This window comes from Stegostoma tigrinum, chromosome 21, assembly GCF_030684315.1.
Source record: "Stegostoma tigrinum isolate sSteTig4 chromosome 21, sSteTig4.hap1, whole genome shotgun sequence".
In the NCBI taxonomy this organism is placed as follows: domain Eukaryota; kingdom Metazoa; phylum Chordata; class Chondrichthyes; order Orectolobiformes; family Stegostomatidae; genus Stegostoma; species Stegostoma tigrinum.
This window is the reverse complement of record NC_081374.1, coordinates 17,048,443-17,067,249: the sequence shown is the minus strand read 5'-3', so window position 1 is coordinate 17,067,249 and position 18,807 is coordinate 17,048,443. Positions and strand designations below refer to the sequence as shown.

At 42.7% G+C, this 18,807-nt stretch overlaps 1 protein-coding gene across 3 annotated transcripts in view; it reads right to left on the bottom strand.

Moving 5' to 3' along the window:
• The window catches only part of LOC125462938 (acidic mammalian chitinase-like), a 52,870-nt gene that overhangs the window by 5,181 nt on the left and 28,882 nt on the right, over positions 1 to 18,807 (bottom strand). For 2 of the 3 annotated variants that reach the window (XM_048553455.2, XM_048553456.1), the window contains 2 exons: positions 11,318 to 11,434; positions 6,813 to 6,948 (listed from right to left, as the gene is read on the bottom strand). In XM_048553455.2, coding sequence (XP_048409412.1) covers positions 6,813 to 6,948; positions 11,318 to 11,434 — 253 coding nt within the window. The remainder of the gene's footprint in view (positions 1 to 6,812; positions 6,949 to 11,317; positions 11,435 to 18,807) is intronic. The other variant, XM_048553457.2, reaches the window with a different exon arrangement.

Here is an 18,807-nt window from a genome sequence, read left to right as displayed (position 1 = left end):
TAATGTGAATTTGTTTGCATGGAGAATTTTAGAGTAGGCAGAGTAAACATTGAGGAACATTAGCTTGATTTCAACGTAGAAGGAACAAGATATTCTCAGGGGAAAATCTATAGGTTGAAAGTTAGATGTACAAAACAGTTTCTCCCAAATAAAGCGGAAGCTTGAGGACCGCTTTGCAGAACACCTATGCTCGGTTCGCAGTAAACAACAATGCCTCTCAGTCGTGAACCGTTTCAACTGCCCCTCCCATTCCTTGGACGATATGTCCATCCTGGGCCTCCTGCAGTGCCATAATGATGCCACCTGCAGGTTGCAGGAACAGCAACTCATATTCCACTTTGATACCATTGGGCTGCAGGGTTCCCAAGTGGATTTTACCAGCTTCAAAATCCCCCCTCCCCCCACTGCATCCCAAAACCAGCTCAGATCGTACCTGCCTCCCTAACCTGTTCTTCCTCTCACCTATCCCCTCCTCCCTCCTCAAGCCGCACCTCCATTTCCCACCTACCAACCTCATCCTGCCCCCTTGACCTGTGCGTCCTCCCCAGACTGACCAATCCCCTCCCTACCTCCCCACCCATACTCTCCTCTCCATCTTGAGTCCGCCTCCCCCTCTCTCCCTATTTATTTCAGAATCGTCTCCCCATCCCCCCTTTCTGATGAAGAGTCTAGGCCAGAAATGTCAGCTTTTGTGTTCCTAAGATGCTGCTTGGTCTGCTGTGTTCATCCAGTTCCACACATCATTATCTTGGGTTCTCCAGCATCTGCAGTTCCCATTATCTTTCTCCCAAATAAAGATGTTAGTTCAGAACTGCTAATAAATAAGTTTCCTCAGTGTAAGGATTTTAGTCAAAAGCTCCAGACCAGAAGTATTCAGTTAGAACTCTGAAGGGGTCACTTGAGGCTATGAAAATTTAAGCTTAATTATGTGACTGATCGAGGAAGAGGCTTCAAAACTGTCAAGAATGGGAGCTAGAAGAAACATTTATAGATGAGATAGAGGAGGAAATCTCTCTGACGTTTGAGTTTATATGGCTGGTCCAGTTCCCATTTTGCTCAATGGTTCACCTAGGATGTCCATACTGGAGTATTCAGTGATGGCAGTGCCTTTGAATGTCAACAGGATGATGGTTAGATTTTCTCTTGTTAGAGATGATCACTGCCTGGCACAAATGTTAGTTACCACTGGTGAGAACAAGCTGAATGTTGTCCAGGTTTTCATGTACTTAGACATTGATGCTTCAGTGTTTGAGCAGTCATGAATTGTGTAATTATCAGCAAACACTGCCTTTGACCTTATGATGGAGGGAAGGTCACTGATGAAGCAATTGAAGTTGCTTGAAACTAGGTCACTGTTCTGAAGAACTCCTGCGGTAACGTATTGTAACTGGGATGCCAACGGTTCCAACATCTTCCTTTGTGCTCAGTATGGCTCCAACCAGCAGAACATGTCCCCCTGATTTCCATGGGCTCTAGTTTTGCAACGGATCATTGATGGATCATTCAGTCAAATGCTGCCTTAATGCCACGTATGGAGTTCGGCTTTTTTATCTGTGTTTGGACTAATGCAGTAATGAGGTCAGGAGTTGAGTATGCCTAGTGGAACCCAAACTGGGCATCAGTGAGCAGGTTATTGTTGAGTAGGTGCTGCTTGATAGCACTGTTGACAACACATTGCATATTTCGCTAATGTTTGAGTCTAGAGTAATGAGGTAGTAATTGGATAGGGTGGATTTGTTCTGCTTTTAATGTACAGAATGTATCTGTGCAGTTTTCCACATTATCAGTTAGATGCCAGTGTTGTAATTGTACTAGAACAGTTTAGGTTCTAGCTCTGAGGCACAAATCTTCACTTCTTTGCTGGAATAATGTCAAAGCCCAAAGCATTTTTTGACATCATACGGTGTGATTTCAATCAGCTGATGCCAGGCACCTGTGATGTTAGGGAGCACTGGAGGAGGCCAAGGTGGATTATCCACTTAGCACTTCTGGCTGAAGATTGCTACGAATACTTCAGTGTTATCTTTTGCACCGATGTGTTGGGCCATTCCATCACCGGGATTGGGGTATTTATGTAGACACCCCTTTCAGTGAGTTATTTATTTGTCCACTATCATTTACAGCTGAATGTAGTCATAGAGTCACACAGCATAGAACAGACCCTTTGGTCCAACTAGTCCATGCTCCCAAAATAAACTATTCCTGCCCGCCTGCATTTGGCCCATATCCCACCAAACCTTCCTTATTCGCCTACCTATGCAAATGTCTTTTAAACATTATAATGTAACCATATCCACCACTTCTGGCAGTTCATTCCACACACTAACCAGTCTCTGTATAAAGAAGTTACCCCTCATGTCCTTTATAAAAACTACCTCCTCTTACCTTAAGAATATGTCTCCTAGTTATGAATTTCCCACCTTAGGGAAAAGACCATTGCTATTCACCTCATCTATATCCCTCATCATTTTATAAATCTGTAGAAAGTCATCTCTCAACCTCCTATGCTCTGGTGAAAAAAATCTCAACCTATCCAACCAACTTTTATAACTCAAATTCCTGGCAACGTCCTGCTAAATCTTTTAGGAACCTCTCCAATATAATAATATCCCTTCTATAGCAGGGTGACCAGTACAGCACACAGTTCTCTAGAACAGGCCTCCAACCATGTCCTGTACAATCTCAACATGATGTCCCGACTTCTATGCTCCAAGGTCTCAGCAATAAAGGCAAGTGTGTTAGACACTGTCTTAACCACTCTGTCAAACTGTGATGCAAATTTAAAAGAATTGTATACCTGAACCCCAAGGTCTCTATGTTCTACAACACTACCCATGGCCCTACCATTAATTGTATACGTCTTGCCTTTGATTGTTTTACCAAAATGAAGTACCTCACATTTATCCAAATTAAACTGACTCCATTGACCCAATTGATCAAGTTCTTTTTGTAATCTTAGATAACCTTCTTCACCGTCCACTATACAACCAATTTTGGCGTCATCCACAAAGTTACTAACAGTGCATCCTATATTCTCATCCAGATCATTTATATAAGTGACAAACAAATGTGGACCCAATATAGGTTCCTGTCTCCAGACAGAAAAACAACTCTCCTCCATCATCCTCTATCTCCCACCGTACAACCAATTTTGTATCCAACTGGCAAGCTCACTCTGAATTCCATATGATTGAACTTTATTAGTCTACCAGGAGGAACCTTACCAAAGGCTTTACTGAAATCCAAGTAAACAACATTTCCCATTCTACCCTCATCTATCTTTTTATTTATTTCCTCAAAAAATTCAATCAAGTTTGTGAAACACAATCTTCCTCACACAAAACCATGCTCACTATCCGTAATTGTTCCTTGTGTCTACAATTGCATATAATCCTATCTTTCAGAGTTGCCTCCAACAGCTTACACACCATCAGTGCCAGACTCTCAGGTTTATAATTTCCAGGTGTCTCCTTATTTGTCCTTCTCAGCCTTTCTCAAAGGCACAACATTAGCTACCTTTCAGTATCTTACCCATGGCTATGTATAATACAAATATTTCTTCTAGGGGACCTGCAATTTCCTTTCTAACTTCCCATAATGTCCTGGGATACACTTTTGATTACATTCTCTACAGTATGGAAACAGGCCCTTCGGCCCAACAAGTCTACACCGCCCCTTGAAGCATCTCACCCAGACCCATCTCCCTATAACCCACACACCCCTGAACACTCTGGGCAATTTAGCATGGCCAATCCACCTAGCCTGCACATCTCTTGACTGTGGGAGGAAACCGGAGCACCTGGAGGAACTCCACACAGACACGGGGAGACTGTGCAAACTCCAGACAGACAGTTGCCCGAGGCTGGAATCGAACCCAGGTCCCTGGCGCTGTGAGGCTGCAGTGCACACTGAGCCACTGTGCCGCTCCAGGTCAGGTCCTGGAGATTTACCCACCTTTATGTTTTCTAAGACCTCTAGCACTTCCTTTTCCGTAATGTGAGCAGTTTTTAAAGCATCAATATTTATTTTCTTTAGTTCTCTAGCCTCCATTTCTTTCTCCACAGTAAAAACTGATGCAAAATATTCTATTAATATCTCTCCCATCTCCTGAGGTGCAACACAAAGACGACCTTGTTGACCTTAAAGAGGCTGTACTCTGTCACTAGTTGTTCTTTTGCTCTTAATATACTTGTAGAATCTCTTTGGGTTATTCCTAACCTTATCTGCCAAGGCTGTCCCATATCCCCTCTTTACCTTCTTGATTTCCCTCTTAAAAATACCCCTGTACTCTTTATATCTTCAAGAGATTCATTTGATCCTAGTTGACTACATTTGTGATTCTTTTTTGTACTTGACTAGAACTTCAATATTTTTATTCAACCATTGTTCGCTAATGTTACCAGCCTTACTTTCACTCTAACAGGAACATAATACCTCTGAACTCTTGACATCATATTTTTGAAAGCCTCCCACTTGTCAGTCATCCTTCTACCTGTGAACAGTCTACTTCAATCAAATTTTTGAGTTTTTGTCTTATACCATTAAAATTGATCCTACTCTAAGGAGTTTTGCTTTTATGGAAGGCTTGTCCTTTTCCGCAACTATTTTAAAACTCATAGAATTATTATCACTAGTTCCAAAGTGGTCCCCCACCAACACTTCAGTCACTTGCCCTGCCTTATTTCCAAACAGAAAGTGAAGTTTTGCTCCTTCTCTAGTAGGAACATTTACGTATTGATAAAGAAAATTTTTTGAATACATTTAACTAATTCTTCACCTCCAAACTTTTAACACAATGGCAGTCCCAGTCAAAGTCTGCAAAATCAAAATCCTCTACACGTACAACCCTATTGTTCTTGCATATTTCTGAGGTCTCTGTACATTTTTACTCCTTAATTTCCCTCTAACTATAGGGGCCCTATTGTGCAATTCCATCAAGGTGATCTTCCCTTTCTTATTTCTAATTTCAATTCATATTTTCACTGGATGACTCCAGGAATAGTAAAGCATTCCTTAATCAAAAACACCACTCTTGCCTCCCTTTCTATGCTTCCTATGGCATCTAAAACCTGGAACAGTGAGCTACCAGTACTGTCCTTCCCTGAGCCAAGTTTCTGTATTGTCTGTCATATGTCCCATATTCTCAAACATGCCCTACGTTCATCAGCCTTACTTATAAGATCCCTTGCATTGAAATAAATGCAGTTAAATTGTTCAGTTACCTTGTTCTCTAACTTGCTCTTGTCTGCCTTTTCTAATTAACTTGCTCTTTCTGATTCAAAATCATCCTCATCTGTCTATTTTCACTGCTACTTGGGATCCCTGACCCTCCCTCTCTAATAGTTTACAGACTCCTGAAGTAGAACTGGAAAATCTCCTTGCCAGGATATTGGTCCCTTTCCAGTTCAGGTGAAACACATCCCTTTTGAATAGGTCTTCTCTTCTCCAGAAGAGATCTCAATGATCCCTGTACATTGCACCACCTCTTCAGCCATTGATTTATCTGGCCTATCCTTTTATTCCTTCACTCATTAGAAGCTGGGGCAGGACTGCAGCACTTAGGTCTGATCCATTGGTTGTGAGATCACTAAGTTCTGTCTACTGCATGCTGCTTACACTGTTTGGCTCTCAAGCAGCTCTGTATGGTAGCTTCACCAAGTTGACACTTTATATGTTGGTATGATTGGCACTGGTCCTGGCATACCCTTTTGTTCATTTCATTAAACTAGGATCATTCCTCTGGCTTGATGCTAACAGTAGAGTAGGAGTTTTGCTGGGTCTTGAGTTACAGTGTAGTTGAATACAACTCTGCTGCTCCTGATATCCCACAGCACCTCATAGAACCCTAGTCCCGAGGTTTTGGATGTGCACAAAAAAAAGACATTCAGAATGGCAATAGTGCCAAACAATGTTATTGTCAGTACCTTTAGTGAAGATGGAACTTCATTCTGTGCAGGAGTGCTGTTTGTGTCACAGCCAGGTGTGTCTGCTACAGGTGGATTGGTGAGGCTGAGGTTAATTACGTTTCTCTTGTTGTTTTCCTCATTACTTGCCACAGGCCCACACTAGCAGCACTGCCTTTTGTACTCAGTCAGCACAGTTAGTAGTAGTACTGCTGAGAATGTTGACTTATCCACCCACAATATATTTTGTGCCCTTGCCACCCTCAATGTGGTGTTCAACAGCCAAAGTTGAGGACTCTCCCAGGGAAATTCCCTTCTCACTGCATTCCACTGTGCTGCAATCTCTGGTGGCCTGTCCTATTGGTGGAATGATTGTGGTGGTCCTCTGGGACAATGACTGTAAGGTACAGTTCTGTGGGAATAACTGTTAGGCTGTTTCTTGCCTCGTCTTTGAGACAGTGCTCCCAATCTTGGCGTAAGTCCTATAAGAGGACTTTACAGGGCTGATAATACTCGTTGCCAAGTGGTCTCTCCAGTTTCACTCCTTTTATCAGATTGTGTGGTGGGTAGATACAATTGAGTGGCTTGCTTGGTTATTTCAGAGAGCATTTCGGAGTCAACCATACTGAAATCACATGTAAGCCACACTGGGGAGGGACAGCAGATTTTCATGTCACCACCAGGCATTAGTGAACAATTTGGGCTTTTACACTAAGGACAGGATATGCCAATGGTTTAATTAGACTGTCTTCTAATTCCAGATTTATTCATTGAATTCAAAGTTCATCATCTGCTTTGAGTAGGATTTTAACCCATGTCCATAGACCATTAGCCTAGGTCTCTGGATCACTAGTCCATTGACAATACTACTGACTCCCCTGTAATCTACAATTATGGTAAGAATTTTACCTGTATTTATTTCAAGAAGGTTATTCAATCTGGTTGTTAGTGGAAGTATTCCCTGTTTGCAATGATTATGCAAATCATCAAGATCTATCGTCCACAGAAATGCACCTCCAAATTTGTTATCTTTCAGCCATTGGACCTACAATGACAAATTTACAATTTAGAAGTCATTATTTCTTTTAATCATAACTTCTATATGATCTTCTGCATGTAGTTTTTTTTACTTTTTAATCAGCTCATCCTGAGACAGAATGGCCCTGGTCTGTACTGGTTTTTGATATTTAAAAATTATTCATTAAGGGACATGGGTGTCACTGTCCATCCCCAAATGCCCTTGAGAAACATAGAAGATAGGAGCAGGCAAAGGCCATTCAGCCCTTTGAGCCTGCTCCGCCATTCATCACGATCATGGCTGATCATTCAACTCAATAGCCTAATCCTGCTTTCTCCCGATAACCTTTGATCCCATTTGCCCAAAGTGCTATATCTTGGAGCCTCTTGAATACATTCAATGTTTTTGCATCAACTGCTTCCTGTGGTTATGAATTCCACGGGCTCAACACTCTTTGGGTGAAGAAATATCTCTTCATCTCTGTCTGAAATGGTCTATCCATAATCATCAGACTGAGAATCCTGGTTCTGGACACACCCACCATTGGGAACATTCTCCCTGCATCTACCCTGTCTAGCCCTGTTAGAATTTCATAAGTTTCTATGAGATCCCTCCTCATTCGTCTGAACGCCAACAAAAACAACCCCAATGTAGTCAATCTCTCCTCATAAGCCAGTTCCACCATCCCTGGAATCAGCCTGGTAAACCTTTGCTGCATTCCCTCAAGAGCAAGAGCATCCTTCCTCAGAAAAGGAGACCAAAACTGCACAAAATATTCTAGGTGTGCTCTCACCAAGGCCCTGTACAACTGCCACAACACATCCCTGCTCCTGTGCTCGAAACCTCTTGCAATGAAGGCCAACATAGCATTTACCTTCTTTACGGCCTGTTGCACCTGCATGCTTACCTTCAGCGGCTGTGCAGGTGGTAGTGAGTCAAGTTCTGAACAAATTGAGGGGCTTGCTAGACCATTTCACACAGTGCTAGACAGTTGATGAAACTGCTATGGACTTCGAGTTGTGTAATAGGTCTATCTGGATAGGGGTGACAGCGTTGTTTTCTGTTGGATATTAATGAATCTTTTGAGTTTTAATGACAATCTTACACTTATTACTGATGCAAGTTTTTTTTTTATTCCAAACTGATTTCTTGAACTTCAGCTGAATTTGTCATAATAAGATTTAAACCTACATTTTTGGATCATTAGTCCAATGATCTGGATTATTCTTCCAGTAATTTAGCCATTATACTACTGCATGTGACAATACATGCAAATTAAAGGTGAAGGTCACCCACTCGCCCATTGTGATAACCCAACTTTAGCTCAATTTTCGGCCTTGGCTTCACATAAATCACCAAAGACCATCTCAATGTAGGGCACAGGTTTGACTCAGTGGGGCTTGAGGTTTTGTGCAGTTTTGGAATACAAGCTGTCTCTGTGGTATCTGAAAAAAAGACACTGTTTGTACTCAAAATATTTGTAAGCCTTTTCTAGCGTTTGCGAAAGCAAGTGAGTCTTCTACGTTTGCACAAATCCCATTTGCTGTGAAATTTCTTGAGCTGTCTCTACCTAGTTGTCTAACACAGGACATGAATGACATGTTTCCGTTTTTAAACATATCTCCTTTTCTTCACCTCAGACCAGCCCATTGATAATAAGAATGGCTTTCTTCCATTGTTGAGTTGTGGGTCCTGAGCTGACTAAACCATCCAATGCTGGATCTGTACACATTGCTGCAGATGATGTTGATAGAGCTCACAACTAACATATAACCACCAAAATATTACAGCTGTTTTTAAACTCTGTAAAATTGTGGGGAGGTATGAATGCCCACTGAATAATTTTCCACTTTCAGATCTGATTAAAAAAAAACGCGGAGGGGAATAAACCAAATGAAGGCTTGAGTTACTGATTGGTTAATGACAGTGTTTTCCTAAACTCTGAGAAAGGCAAGCAACTCCTGGCAGGGAACAAAATGAAAGGGATCCCATGTTCGCTTATCGGTTAGAACAGAAATAACAGCAGTAAGTGAAACTGCAACATGCTTTGTTTTCTGAAATTACAGTTACTGTGGAAATTTGAACTTCACCTCACTTCTGGAATTCAGTCCATGTTTCACTTTCTTCTGGTGTTTGTGATCTAAGTGAGCGCAGGAACTCTTTCAGTCTGTCCATGTTTAAACTGACTCTCTAATGATGTCAGAAGCTGAATGGTCCTGGGAGAATGTGAATTGAGCATCATCAGCATGCATTTGCTAGTCAAGTGCAGCTTGATAGCATGGCAATGACACTTTTCATCACTTTCCTGATGACTGAGAGTAGACTGATGGGGCACTAATTGGCTGGGTTGGATTTGTCTGCTTTTAGTATACTGGACATAACTGAGCAATTTTTCACCTTATCAGGTAGATGCCAGTGTTTCATCTAAATTATTAATATCTGCTTACAGGATTATAAAGCCTTATAAACTTATTGTGGACCAACATCTCAGATAGAAATACCTTTATTTATGAATTGTTATTGGCAAGGTTGAAATTATTAACAATTTAAAAATACATTGGAGTAGGACTTCCATTTGCACCTTGATTTTGGTAAATGGCACAAACTCTATTGATAAATGAAATCATACATGGGGCCATTAGGGGCCACACTGACAAGCAAGAGTAATAATGAAATCCAGTCCAAACTTTGGATCCATTTTCTTAACAACGCTGGGGTTGTTGCTACAGCATATGGATTGCAGCAATTTGAAGCGGTGGCCTACCACATCATATCCACCTTCTCAGGGGCAATTAGGAATGGTTAATAGATACTGGTCCAGCCAATGACACATATAGCCCATGAAAGAAAACAAAATGCTTCCAGACATTTCAGAAACGTCGCACAAGAGTGAATTGTAACGTGTGGGCATAAGTCTTCTGTTCTCTGGCCGGTTATGCGTTCACCATTTTCAATTTATATACTTATGCGTGTAATTTTCATTTCTTGTGCTGCTAACTACAGAATCATAAAATCTTACAGAACTGAAAAGGTCCTTCATACTATTGAATCTACACCAGTAAAATGACTTTAAACCCTCCTATACTGGTCCCACTTTCCAGCACTTAGCCCATAGTCTTGAATGTTATGATAGTCCAAGTGCTTATTCAAGGCCTTTTTAAAGGTTGTGAGGTTTCCTGCCTCGGCTACCCTCCTGGGTACTGCATTCCAGATTGCTAACATCTCTGGGCGGCAAGTCCTTTCCTCAAATCCCCCTAACATCCTGCCCTGTACCTTAAAATTATGTCTCCTCATTAGTGACCCTTCAATTAAGGGGATCCCATGTGCTTTTACCTTCTTTATCAGTCTTCCAGATGGAACTTTATCAAAGCCTTTGCTGAAATCCATATAAACAACATCAGCTGCACTATCTTCACCTACACACATACTCAGCTCCTTGAAAAATTCTATCAAATTTACTTGGCATGACCTCCTTCTGACAAAACCATGCTGACTATTGCTGAACAAACCTGGCCTCTCCAAGTGGAGGTTAATCATCTCCTTCAGAATTTTTTCCAATAGTTTCCCCTACTACTGATGTGAGGTTAACTGGTCTGTAAATCTCTGAATTTCTCTGACTGCGCTTCTTGAAAATTCACATTAGCTGCTCTCCAGTTCTCTGGCACCTCCCCTGTAGCCAGAGAGGAATTAAAAATTTGAGTCAGGGCCCCTGTAATTTCCTCGCTTGTGTCCCACGGCAGCCTACAATGGAACTCATCCAGACCTGGGGGTTTGTCCACCTTTAAACCTGCCAAAACATCTTCACTGCCTGTGTCAATCAGCTGAAGAACCTCACAGGCCCTCTTCCCGAATTCTGTACTTACTATTGGTTTAGCTTTTTTGAGCTTTGTGAGGTTGGTAGCTTTAGAAAGATCACTACCTCATCAACAGAAGATGATGTTTGTGACTCTATCAAACCACAAAGTCAAACCAATGATGGAGGAGCTCTCTTCTCTTCCTGTCAATGAGATAGCAAAAATTTCCAACTTTCCAAATAGCAGTGTGGTAACATCTGTGGCAGAAGAAACTTATTCGGTGAACAAGCAGCAACAGAAAAATAATGGATTATTTATAAGAGCAATTGGATGACAAAATAGAGGATAGTAGAGTTTCTCTAGATGATCAAAGTAAAAAGAATTTATTTGTAGTCGCCCTGTGTTTCTGTAATTTCTTGAGTCCTAGTCTTTCTAGTATATACCTACGTGGACCAGAAAGACAATGTGCTGAGTGACCCTCTTATTTTAACAAGTAGGTTTGTGTTGCATTCTGCACTGATATGGCTGAATATTTTCCAACATTAGACCCAAGCAGAATACAAATTTACAGATTCAAGTAACCCAGAATAGACAAACCATACTTTGGTCTGAAAGCTGTTGATATCATCATAACCAAGCCACACCTTTCCCTTCGAAGCCAATGAGACAACTTCGGCCTGAAACATTCGCGTTTCAGAATTTTTCAAAAAGTCACAGATCTGTCGATGAGAAGAATTGGTTATTGCTATATGATTAAGAGATATAAAAAATACAAAAATATATTTTTAAAAATTGTGTAGAAAGTTGCCGAAGCCTTTGATAAATATTTGACTCCACTATCTGGGTAATATTCAGAAATGGGTGGAACAGATTTGTTTATTTAGGTGGAATAAAACTCAGCCTTTTTCTATAAAAGGCTGGTTATGCATCCGTCAGATTACCCGCAAGCAACAGGGCTTTAATTGACTTCTTTAATTCTGGCCTCTGTCATATACAAATGTGCAAAGCATTCAGGACTGGCTAATGCAGAATCCATTTTTAAAAAGTGGAAGCTGATAGATCAGTTAGCTTCATATCTGTGGTAGGGAAGATTTCTGAGCCTTTAAGAAGAACTTCTAAAATCTTTCCAACCACTTACTTTATGTTAAGAAAATAAAATAAAATTCGCCTAGTTTAAGACAAGGACAAACAAGCTCTGCTGGAGAGCAGCTGATTTGTTAATTGGGTAACCTGACTGCTGAGGGTTAGCTCCAAACAATATAAAGGCATAGATCCCAGTGGAGTTTCAAATGGAGTGCAGATTTCAAGCACAGTAAGCAGAATTGAGTTTGGTGAATGGGGAGTTTCCTACAGAGGGCGGGTGGTCCTTTTTCTCGTTGTTTAATCTACGTTTTCACCCTTTAGTACTTGGTTTCTACTTAAGTGTAGTGGAAAAAGCTAATTGTAGATAAATGGTGAACTATTTTATTTAAAATAAATAGTTTATAAAATTGAGATGTGGCAGGACAGCTTGACCAAGTGGAAAATATAGTCTATAGCATAGTGGGTGCACTATGTGTTTGAAACAAACATACTTGCAGGAAGATAATAAAGTGTGAAGCTGGATGAACACAGCAGGCCAAGCAGCATCTCAGGAGCACAAAAGCTGACGTTTCGGGCCTAGACCCTTCATCAGAGAGGGGGATGGGGTGAGGGTTCTGGAATAAATAGGGAGAGAGGGGAAGGTGGACCGAAGATGGAGAGAAAAGAAGATAGGTGGAGAGGAGAGTATAGGTGGGGAGGTGGGGAGGGGATAGGTCAGTCCAGGGAAGATGGACAGGTCAAGGAGGTGGGATGAGGTTAGTAGGTAGGAGATGGAGGTGCGGCTTGGGGTGGGAGGAAGGGATGGGTGAGAGGAAGAACAGGTTAGGGAGGCAGAGACAGGTTGGGCTGGTTTTGGGATGCAGTGGGGGGAGGGGAAGAGCTGGGCTGGTTGTGTGGTGCAGTGGGGGGAGGGGACGAACTGGGCTGGCTTTGGGATGCGGTGGGGGAAGGGGAGATTTTGAAGCTGGTGAAGTCCACATTGATACCATTGGGTTGCAGGGTTCCCAAGCGGAATATGAGTTGCTGTTCCTGCAACTTTCGGGTGACATCATTGCAGCACTGCAGGAGGCCCATGATGGACATGTCATCTAAAGAATGGGAGGGGGAGTGGAACTACTTGCAGGAAGTGTCATTGGCTGCTCAAGCTTGAGCTCTAGTTTTCTCAGCTTGAGAGCAATGGCTGGGGTCACCGTTGTGCATCCACAAGCCAGAGATCTATGTGGCTAGCTTGCTTAGGGAAGCAGTCACCTGCAAGTTTAGGAATGAACTGGAAACTGTTTGGCAGTCAAAGGTACCAAGGCAGGAAGTGCATGATTGCCCTGAGATAATCTCACTCACTGATCAGGAGATTAAAATTTAGGATTTCAAAGGCAGTAATGTTAGATTACTTCAAGTCACATGTGCAGCAAACATCAGAATAGTAGATTTGAGTGATTGAATACATGGGGAGGAGAACTGGTTTAGGATGGGCAACATCAAAATTCTGAGTCCTGGTTCTGGGATGGACATAACTTATACAAGATGGATGAGTTGTATTTTAGCGGGACCGGGACTATCATCCTCCCATGGAGATTTGCTACTGCTGTGGGGAATGGGAAATTGAGGTGAGCTCAGATTGGAGGGAAGCAAAGCCAGTCACAAGTAGTAGAGAGGTGGTAAGCCAAATAGAAGGTAGATTAATCAAGGACAAGTATCAAATAGGTACCAAATGCAAAACAGTTTAAAAATGACAGAATTAAAGTCCACTTTATTTCTGTGCATGCAGCATTCATAATAAGGTTGGTTATTTGAAGGCACAAATTGGGGAAAATGGTAATTGTCATCACAAAAATATGGGTACAGGATGACCATGGTTGGGAATTAAATATCTAGGCGTGATCGTGACTGAGGAATAATAGGCAGAGGAGAAAAGAAGTTGGGGTAGCACTCATAATAAAGGACAAGATCAGTCCATTAGTGAGAGAGGATCTTAGACTGAAAGATCAGGACATAGAATCAATTTGAGTGGAGCTGAGGAATGACACAGGGTTGTAAGAATTAATTAGAGTTGTTTATCAGCCATTAAGCATAAATGGTAATGTTGGGCATGGTAAAATTCTGGAAATGAGGTGCGTATGAAGTGACTAATATAGGAAAAAATGGATTACTTCAATTTACATATGGACTGGCTAAACTTAATTGGCGTTACTGTTGTGCTTTGATGTCCTGGAGTGTATGAGACATGGATAAATATACAATGAGAAAGTTTGGTTAATAATCATGCTGTAAAACCACATTTTGGAAATATTGGCCATACTATGATAGAATTTTGCAATAAATTTGAATTACATTTGCTTTAAATTCTAAAACTAGAAACTTGAATTCAGGCAAGGAAAATTTAAACACCTATGAAGGGCTAGTTGGGAATGGTAGATTGGGAAAATACACTAAAATTTTTGATGGTAGACAGGCAATATGTAGTATTTAAAGACCAATCATGTGATCTACAACAGATATACATTCCTCTAAGGCAGACATATCCAATAGAAAATGGAATCAATGGTGACTAACAAAAGAACATAAAGTTTGTATTAAATCAATGGAAGTGGCCTATACAGTTGCCAGAAAAACAAAGTGGAAAACCTGAAGATTGGGAGCTGTTTAGAAACCATCAAAGGATAACCAAAATATGAATAAAGAAAGGGAAAACACAATATGAATACAGTCCAGCAAGAACATTAAGAACTGTAAAAGTTTATATAATTATGTTAAAAGAAAATGATTAGCCTGGACAAATATAGGCTCTTTCTAGAGGAAAATGGAAGAATTTGTAGTGGAGAACAGGAAATGTTGGAGAAGCAATCACTTTGTGTCTGTCTTTATGAACAAAATCTCCCAGAAATAATAGGAAACCAAGGGACTTGTGAAACTGAGGAACTGAAGGAAATTAGTATTAGTAAAGAGGTGGTTCTTGAAAAGTTGAAAATTTCCCTGGACCAGTCAAACTGCATCCCAGAATGTTGAAGGAGGTGCCAATAGGGATATTGGATGCATTGGTGATTATTTTTCAAAATTCAATAGATTCTCAAAAGTTTGTGGAAGATTATAAAATGGTACCTGCATTTAGGTGCACTCAAGAAGTGAGGAGAAAGGGGGTGGGGATTGGAGAAGGCGATTGGTGAACTATGGACCAATTTAGTTGAGGGAAAATATTAGGATATATGATGCATGATGTGGTAACTGAATAATTAGAAAACAATGGTAAAAATGGGCAGAGAAAACATAGGTTTTTCCAAAGTGATTTCCCTTTCATAAACCTTTTTGAGGATATCTATACTTTTGTATGGATAAAGGAGAACCAGTGGTGTATTTGGATTTTCAGGAAGCTATTGATAAGATTTGAGAAGATAAGTTGAATAAAGCACAGCACAAGAGACTGGGAGTAATATTCTAGTATGGATTGAGGGTTGGTTAACTGTTGCCATTGAGAAGGTGGTAGTGAACTGTCTTCTATGTTGGAGGTAGACCCACAGAGCCCGTAGAAAGGAAGGTCCAGGATTTTGAACCCTGGCAATAAAGAAGGAACAATGCTATATTTCCAAGTTAGGATAGTGAATGGCTTGGAGGGGTATTTGCATGGGGTGGTGTTCCCACACGCCTGCCGTCTTTGTCCTAGATGGAAGTGGTTGTGGGTTTGGAGGGTGCTGTCTAAGGATATTTGGTGAATTTTTGCAATGCATCTTGTAGATAGTAGCAACAATGTATGTATTAACCATCAGTGTTGGATATTTTTGGATGCAGTGCCAATCACGCAGGTCACTTTGTCCTGGATGGAGTCAAGCTTCTTGAATACTGTTGGAGCTGCAGTCATCAGACAAGTGGGAAGTAGTCCATCACACTTCTGACTTGTGGCTTGTGGACGGGCATGCTTTGGGGACTCAGGAAGTGAGTTAACAAGCCACAGTATTCCTAGCATCTGACCTACTCTTATAGCCACTCTGTTTATCGGGTGAATCTAGTTGAGTTTCTGGTTAATGTTAACCCCCAGGATAATGACTGTGGTGATGACACCATTGAATGTCAAGAGACGGTGGTTAGATTATCTCTTATTGGAGTGTCATGGCATGGTATGTGTGAGACATGAATGTTTTTTGCCATTTGTCAGCCCAAATTGTCCTTTCTTGCTGCATTTGAAAATATACTGCTTCAGAATTTGAGGAGTCGTAAATGGTACTGAACATTGTGCAATCATTGACAAACATCCCCACTACTGACCTTATGAAGGATGGAAGGGCACTGATGAAGCAGCTGAAGATGATTAAGCCTACAACATTATCCTGAGGAACCCCTGTTGAGATTACTGACCAGCAACCACATTCATCTTCCCATATACCAGGTATGATTCTAACCAGCAAAGAGTTTGCCCCAAACACCAATTGATTCCAATTTCACTAGGTTTCCTTGGTGCCACTTTGTGGTCAAGGCCTTGATGTCAAGGGCTGTCACTTTCCCCTCACCTCCCGAATTCAGCTCATTTGTCCATGTTAAACTAAGGCTGTAATGAGGTCAAGAGTTGAGTGGCCCTAGTGGAACTCAGACTGGGCATCACTGAGCAGATTATTGCTGAGCAAATGCTTCTTGATAGCACTGTTGACGACACCTCCCTTCATTTTATTGATGATCGAGAGTAGACTGATGGAACAGTCTTGAAAAGATTACTTTAAAGGATTAAGGGATTTTACTGGAATGCGTTATTCATTTATCAGGAGAAGCATGGAGATATTCGTGCATTTGATGGTGTTTCAAAATGAATGTAATGATCTGGATAGTATTGGCCATTACTGCTCTAACCTCTCTTTCTTGAATAATACAACTAAGTTATTTGCTGAGATAATAAAATGTGAGACTGGATGAACACAGCAGGCCAAGCAGCATCTCAGGAGCACAAAAGCTGACGTTTCGGAACTAGACCCTTCATCAGAGAGGGGGATGGGGAGAGGGAACTGGAATAAATAGGGAGAGAGGGGGAGGCGGACCGAAGATGGAGAGTAAAGAAGATAGGTGGAGAGAGTATAGGTGGGGAGGTAGGGAGGGGATAGGTCAGTCCAGGGAAGACGGACAGGTCAAGGAGGTGGGATGAGGTTAGTAGGTAGCTGGGGGTGCGGCTTGGGGTGGGAGGAAGGGATGGGTGAGAGGAAGAACAGGTTAGGGAGGCAGAGACAGGTTGGACTGGTTTTGGGATGCAGTGGGTGGGGGGGAAGAGCTGGGCTGGTTGTGTGGTGCAGTGGGGGGAGGGGACGGGACGAACTGGGCTGGTTTAGGGATGCAGTAGGGGAAGGGGAGATTTTGAAACTGGTGAAGTCCACATTGATACCATTAGGCTGCAGGGTTCCCAGGCGGAATATGAGTTGCTGTTCCTGCAACCTTCGGGTGGCATCATTGTGGCAGTGCAGGAGGCCCATGACGGACATGTCATCAAGAGAATGGGAGGGGGAGTGGAAATGGTTTGCGACTGGGAGATGCAGTTGTTTGTTGCGAACTGAGCGGAGGTGTTCTGCAAAGCGGTCTCCAAGCCTCCGCTTGGTTTCCCCAATGTAGAGGAAGCCACACCGGGTACAGTGGATGCAGAATACACCTCCTCCCACCCAACATCCTGCAAAAATTCCATCCCCTATTCCCAATTCCTCCGCCTCCGCCGCATCTGCTCCCACGATAAGACATTCCACTCCCGCACATCCCAGATGTCCAAGTTCTTCAAGGACCGCAACTTACCCCCCACAGTGATCGAGAACGCCCTTGACCGCATCTCCCGTATTTCCCGCAACACATCCCTCACACCCTCCCCCCCAACCGCCCAAAGAGGATCCCCCTCGTTCTCACACGCCACCCTACCAACCTCCGGATACAACGCATCATCCTCCGACACTTCCGCCATTTACAATCCGACCCCACCACCCAAGACATTTTTCCATCCCCACCCCTGTCTGCTTTCCGGAGAGACCACTCTCTCCGTGACTCCCTTGTTCACTCCACACTGCCCTCCAACTCCACCACACCCGGCACCTTCCCCTGCAACCGCAGGAAATGCTACACTTGCCCCCACACCTCCTCCCTCACCCTTATCCCAGGCCCCAAGATGACATTCCACATTAAGCAGAGGTTCACCTGCACATCTGCCAATGTGGTATACTGCATCCACTGTACCCGGTGTGGCTTCCTCTACATTGGGGAAACCAAGCGGAGGCTTGGAGACCGCTTTGCAGAACACCTCCGCTCAGTTCGCAACAAACAACTGCACTTCCCAGTCGCAAACCATTTCCACTCCCCCTCCCATTCTCTAGATGACATGTCCGTCATGGGCCTACTGCAGTGCCACAATGATGCCACCCGAAGGTTGCAGGAACAGCAACTCATATTCCGCCTGGGAACCCTGCAGCCATATGGTATCAATGTGGACTTCACCAGTTTCAAAATCTCCCCTTCCCCTACTGCATCCCTAAACCAGCCCAGTTCGTCCCCTCCCCCCACTGCACCACACAACCAGCCCAGCTCTTCCCCCCCACCCACTGCATCCCAAAACCAGTCCAACCTGTCTCTGCCTCCCTAACCTGTTCTTCCTCTCACCCATCCCTTCCTCCCACCCCAAGCTGCACCCCCATCTACCTACTAACCTCATCCCACCTCCTTGACCTGTCCGTCTTCCCTGGACTGACCTATCCCCTGCCTACCTCCCCACCTATACTCTCTCCACCTATCTTCTTTACTCTCCATCTTCGGTCCGCCTCCCCCTCTCTCCCTATTTATTCCAGTTCCCTCTCCCCATCCCCCTCTCTGATGAAGGGTCTAGTCCCGAAACGTCAGCTTTTGTGCTCCTGAGATGCTGCTGGGCCTGCTGTGTTCATCCAGCCTCACATTTTATTATCTTGGAATTCTCCAGCATCTGCAGTTCCCATTATCTCTGAGTTATTTGCTGGACCACTTCACAATGCAGTTAAGAATAAACTATATTGATGTGGAGCTGGAGGTATAT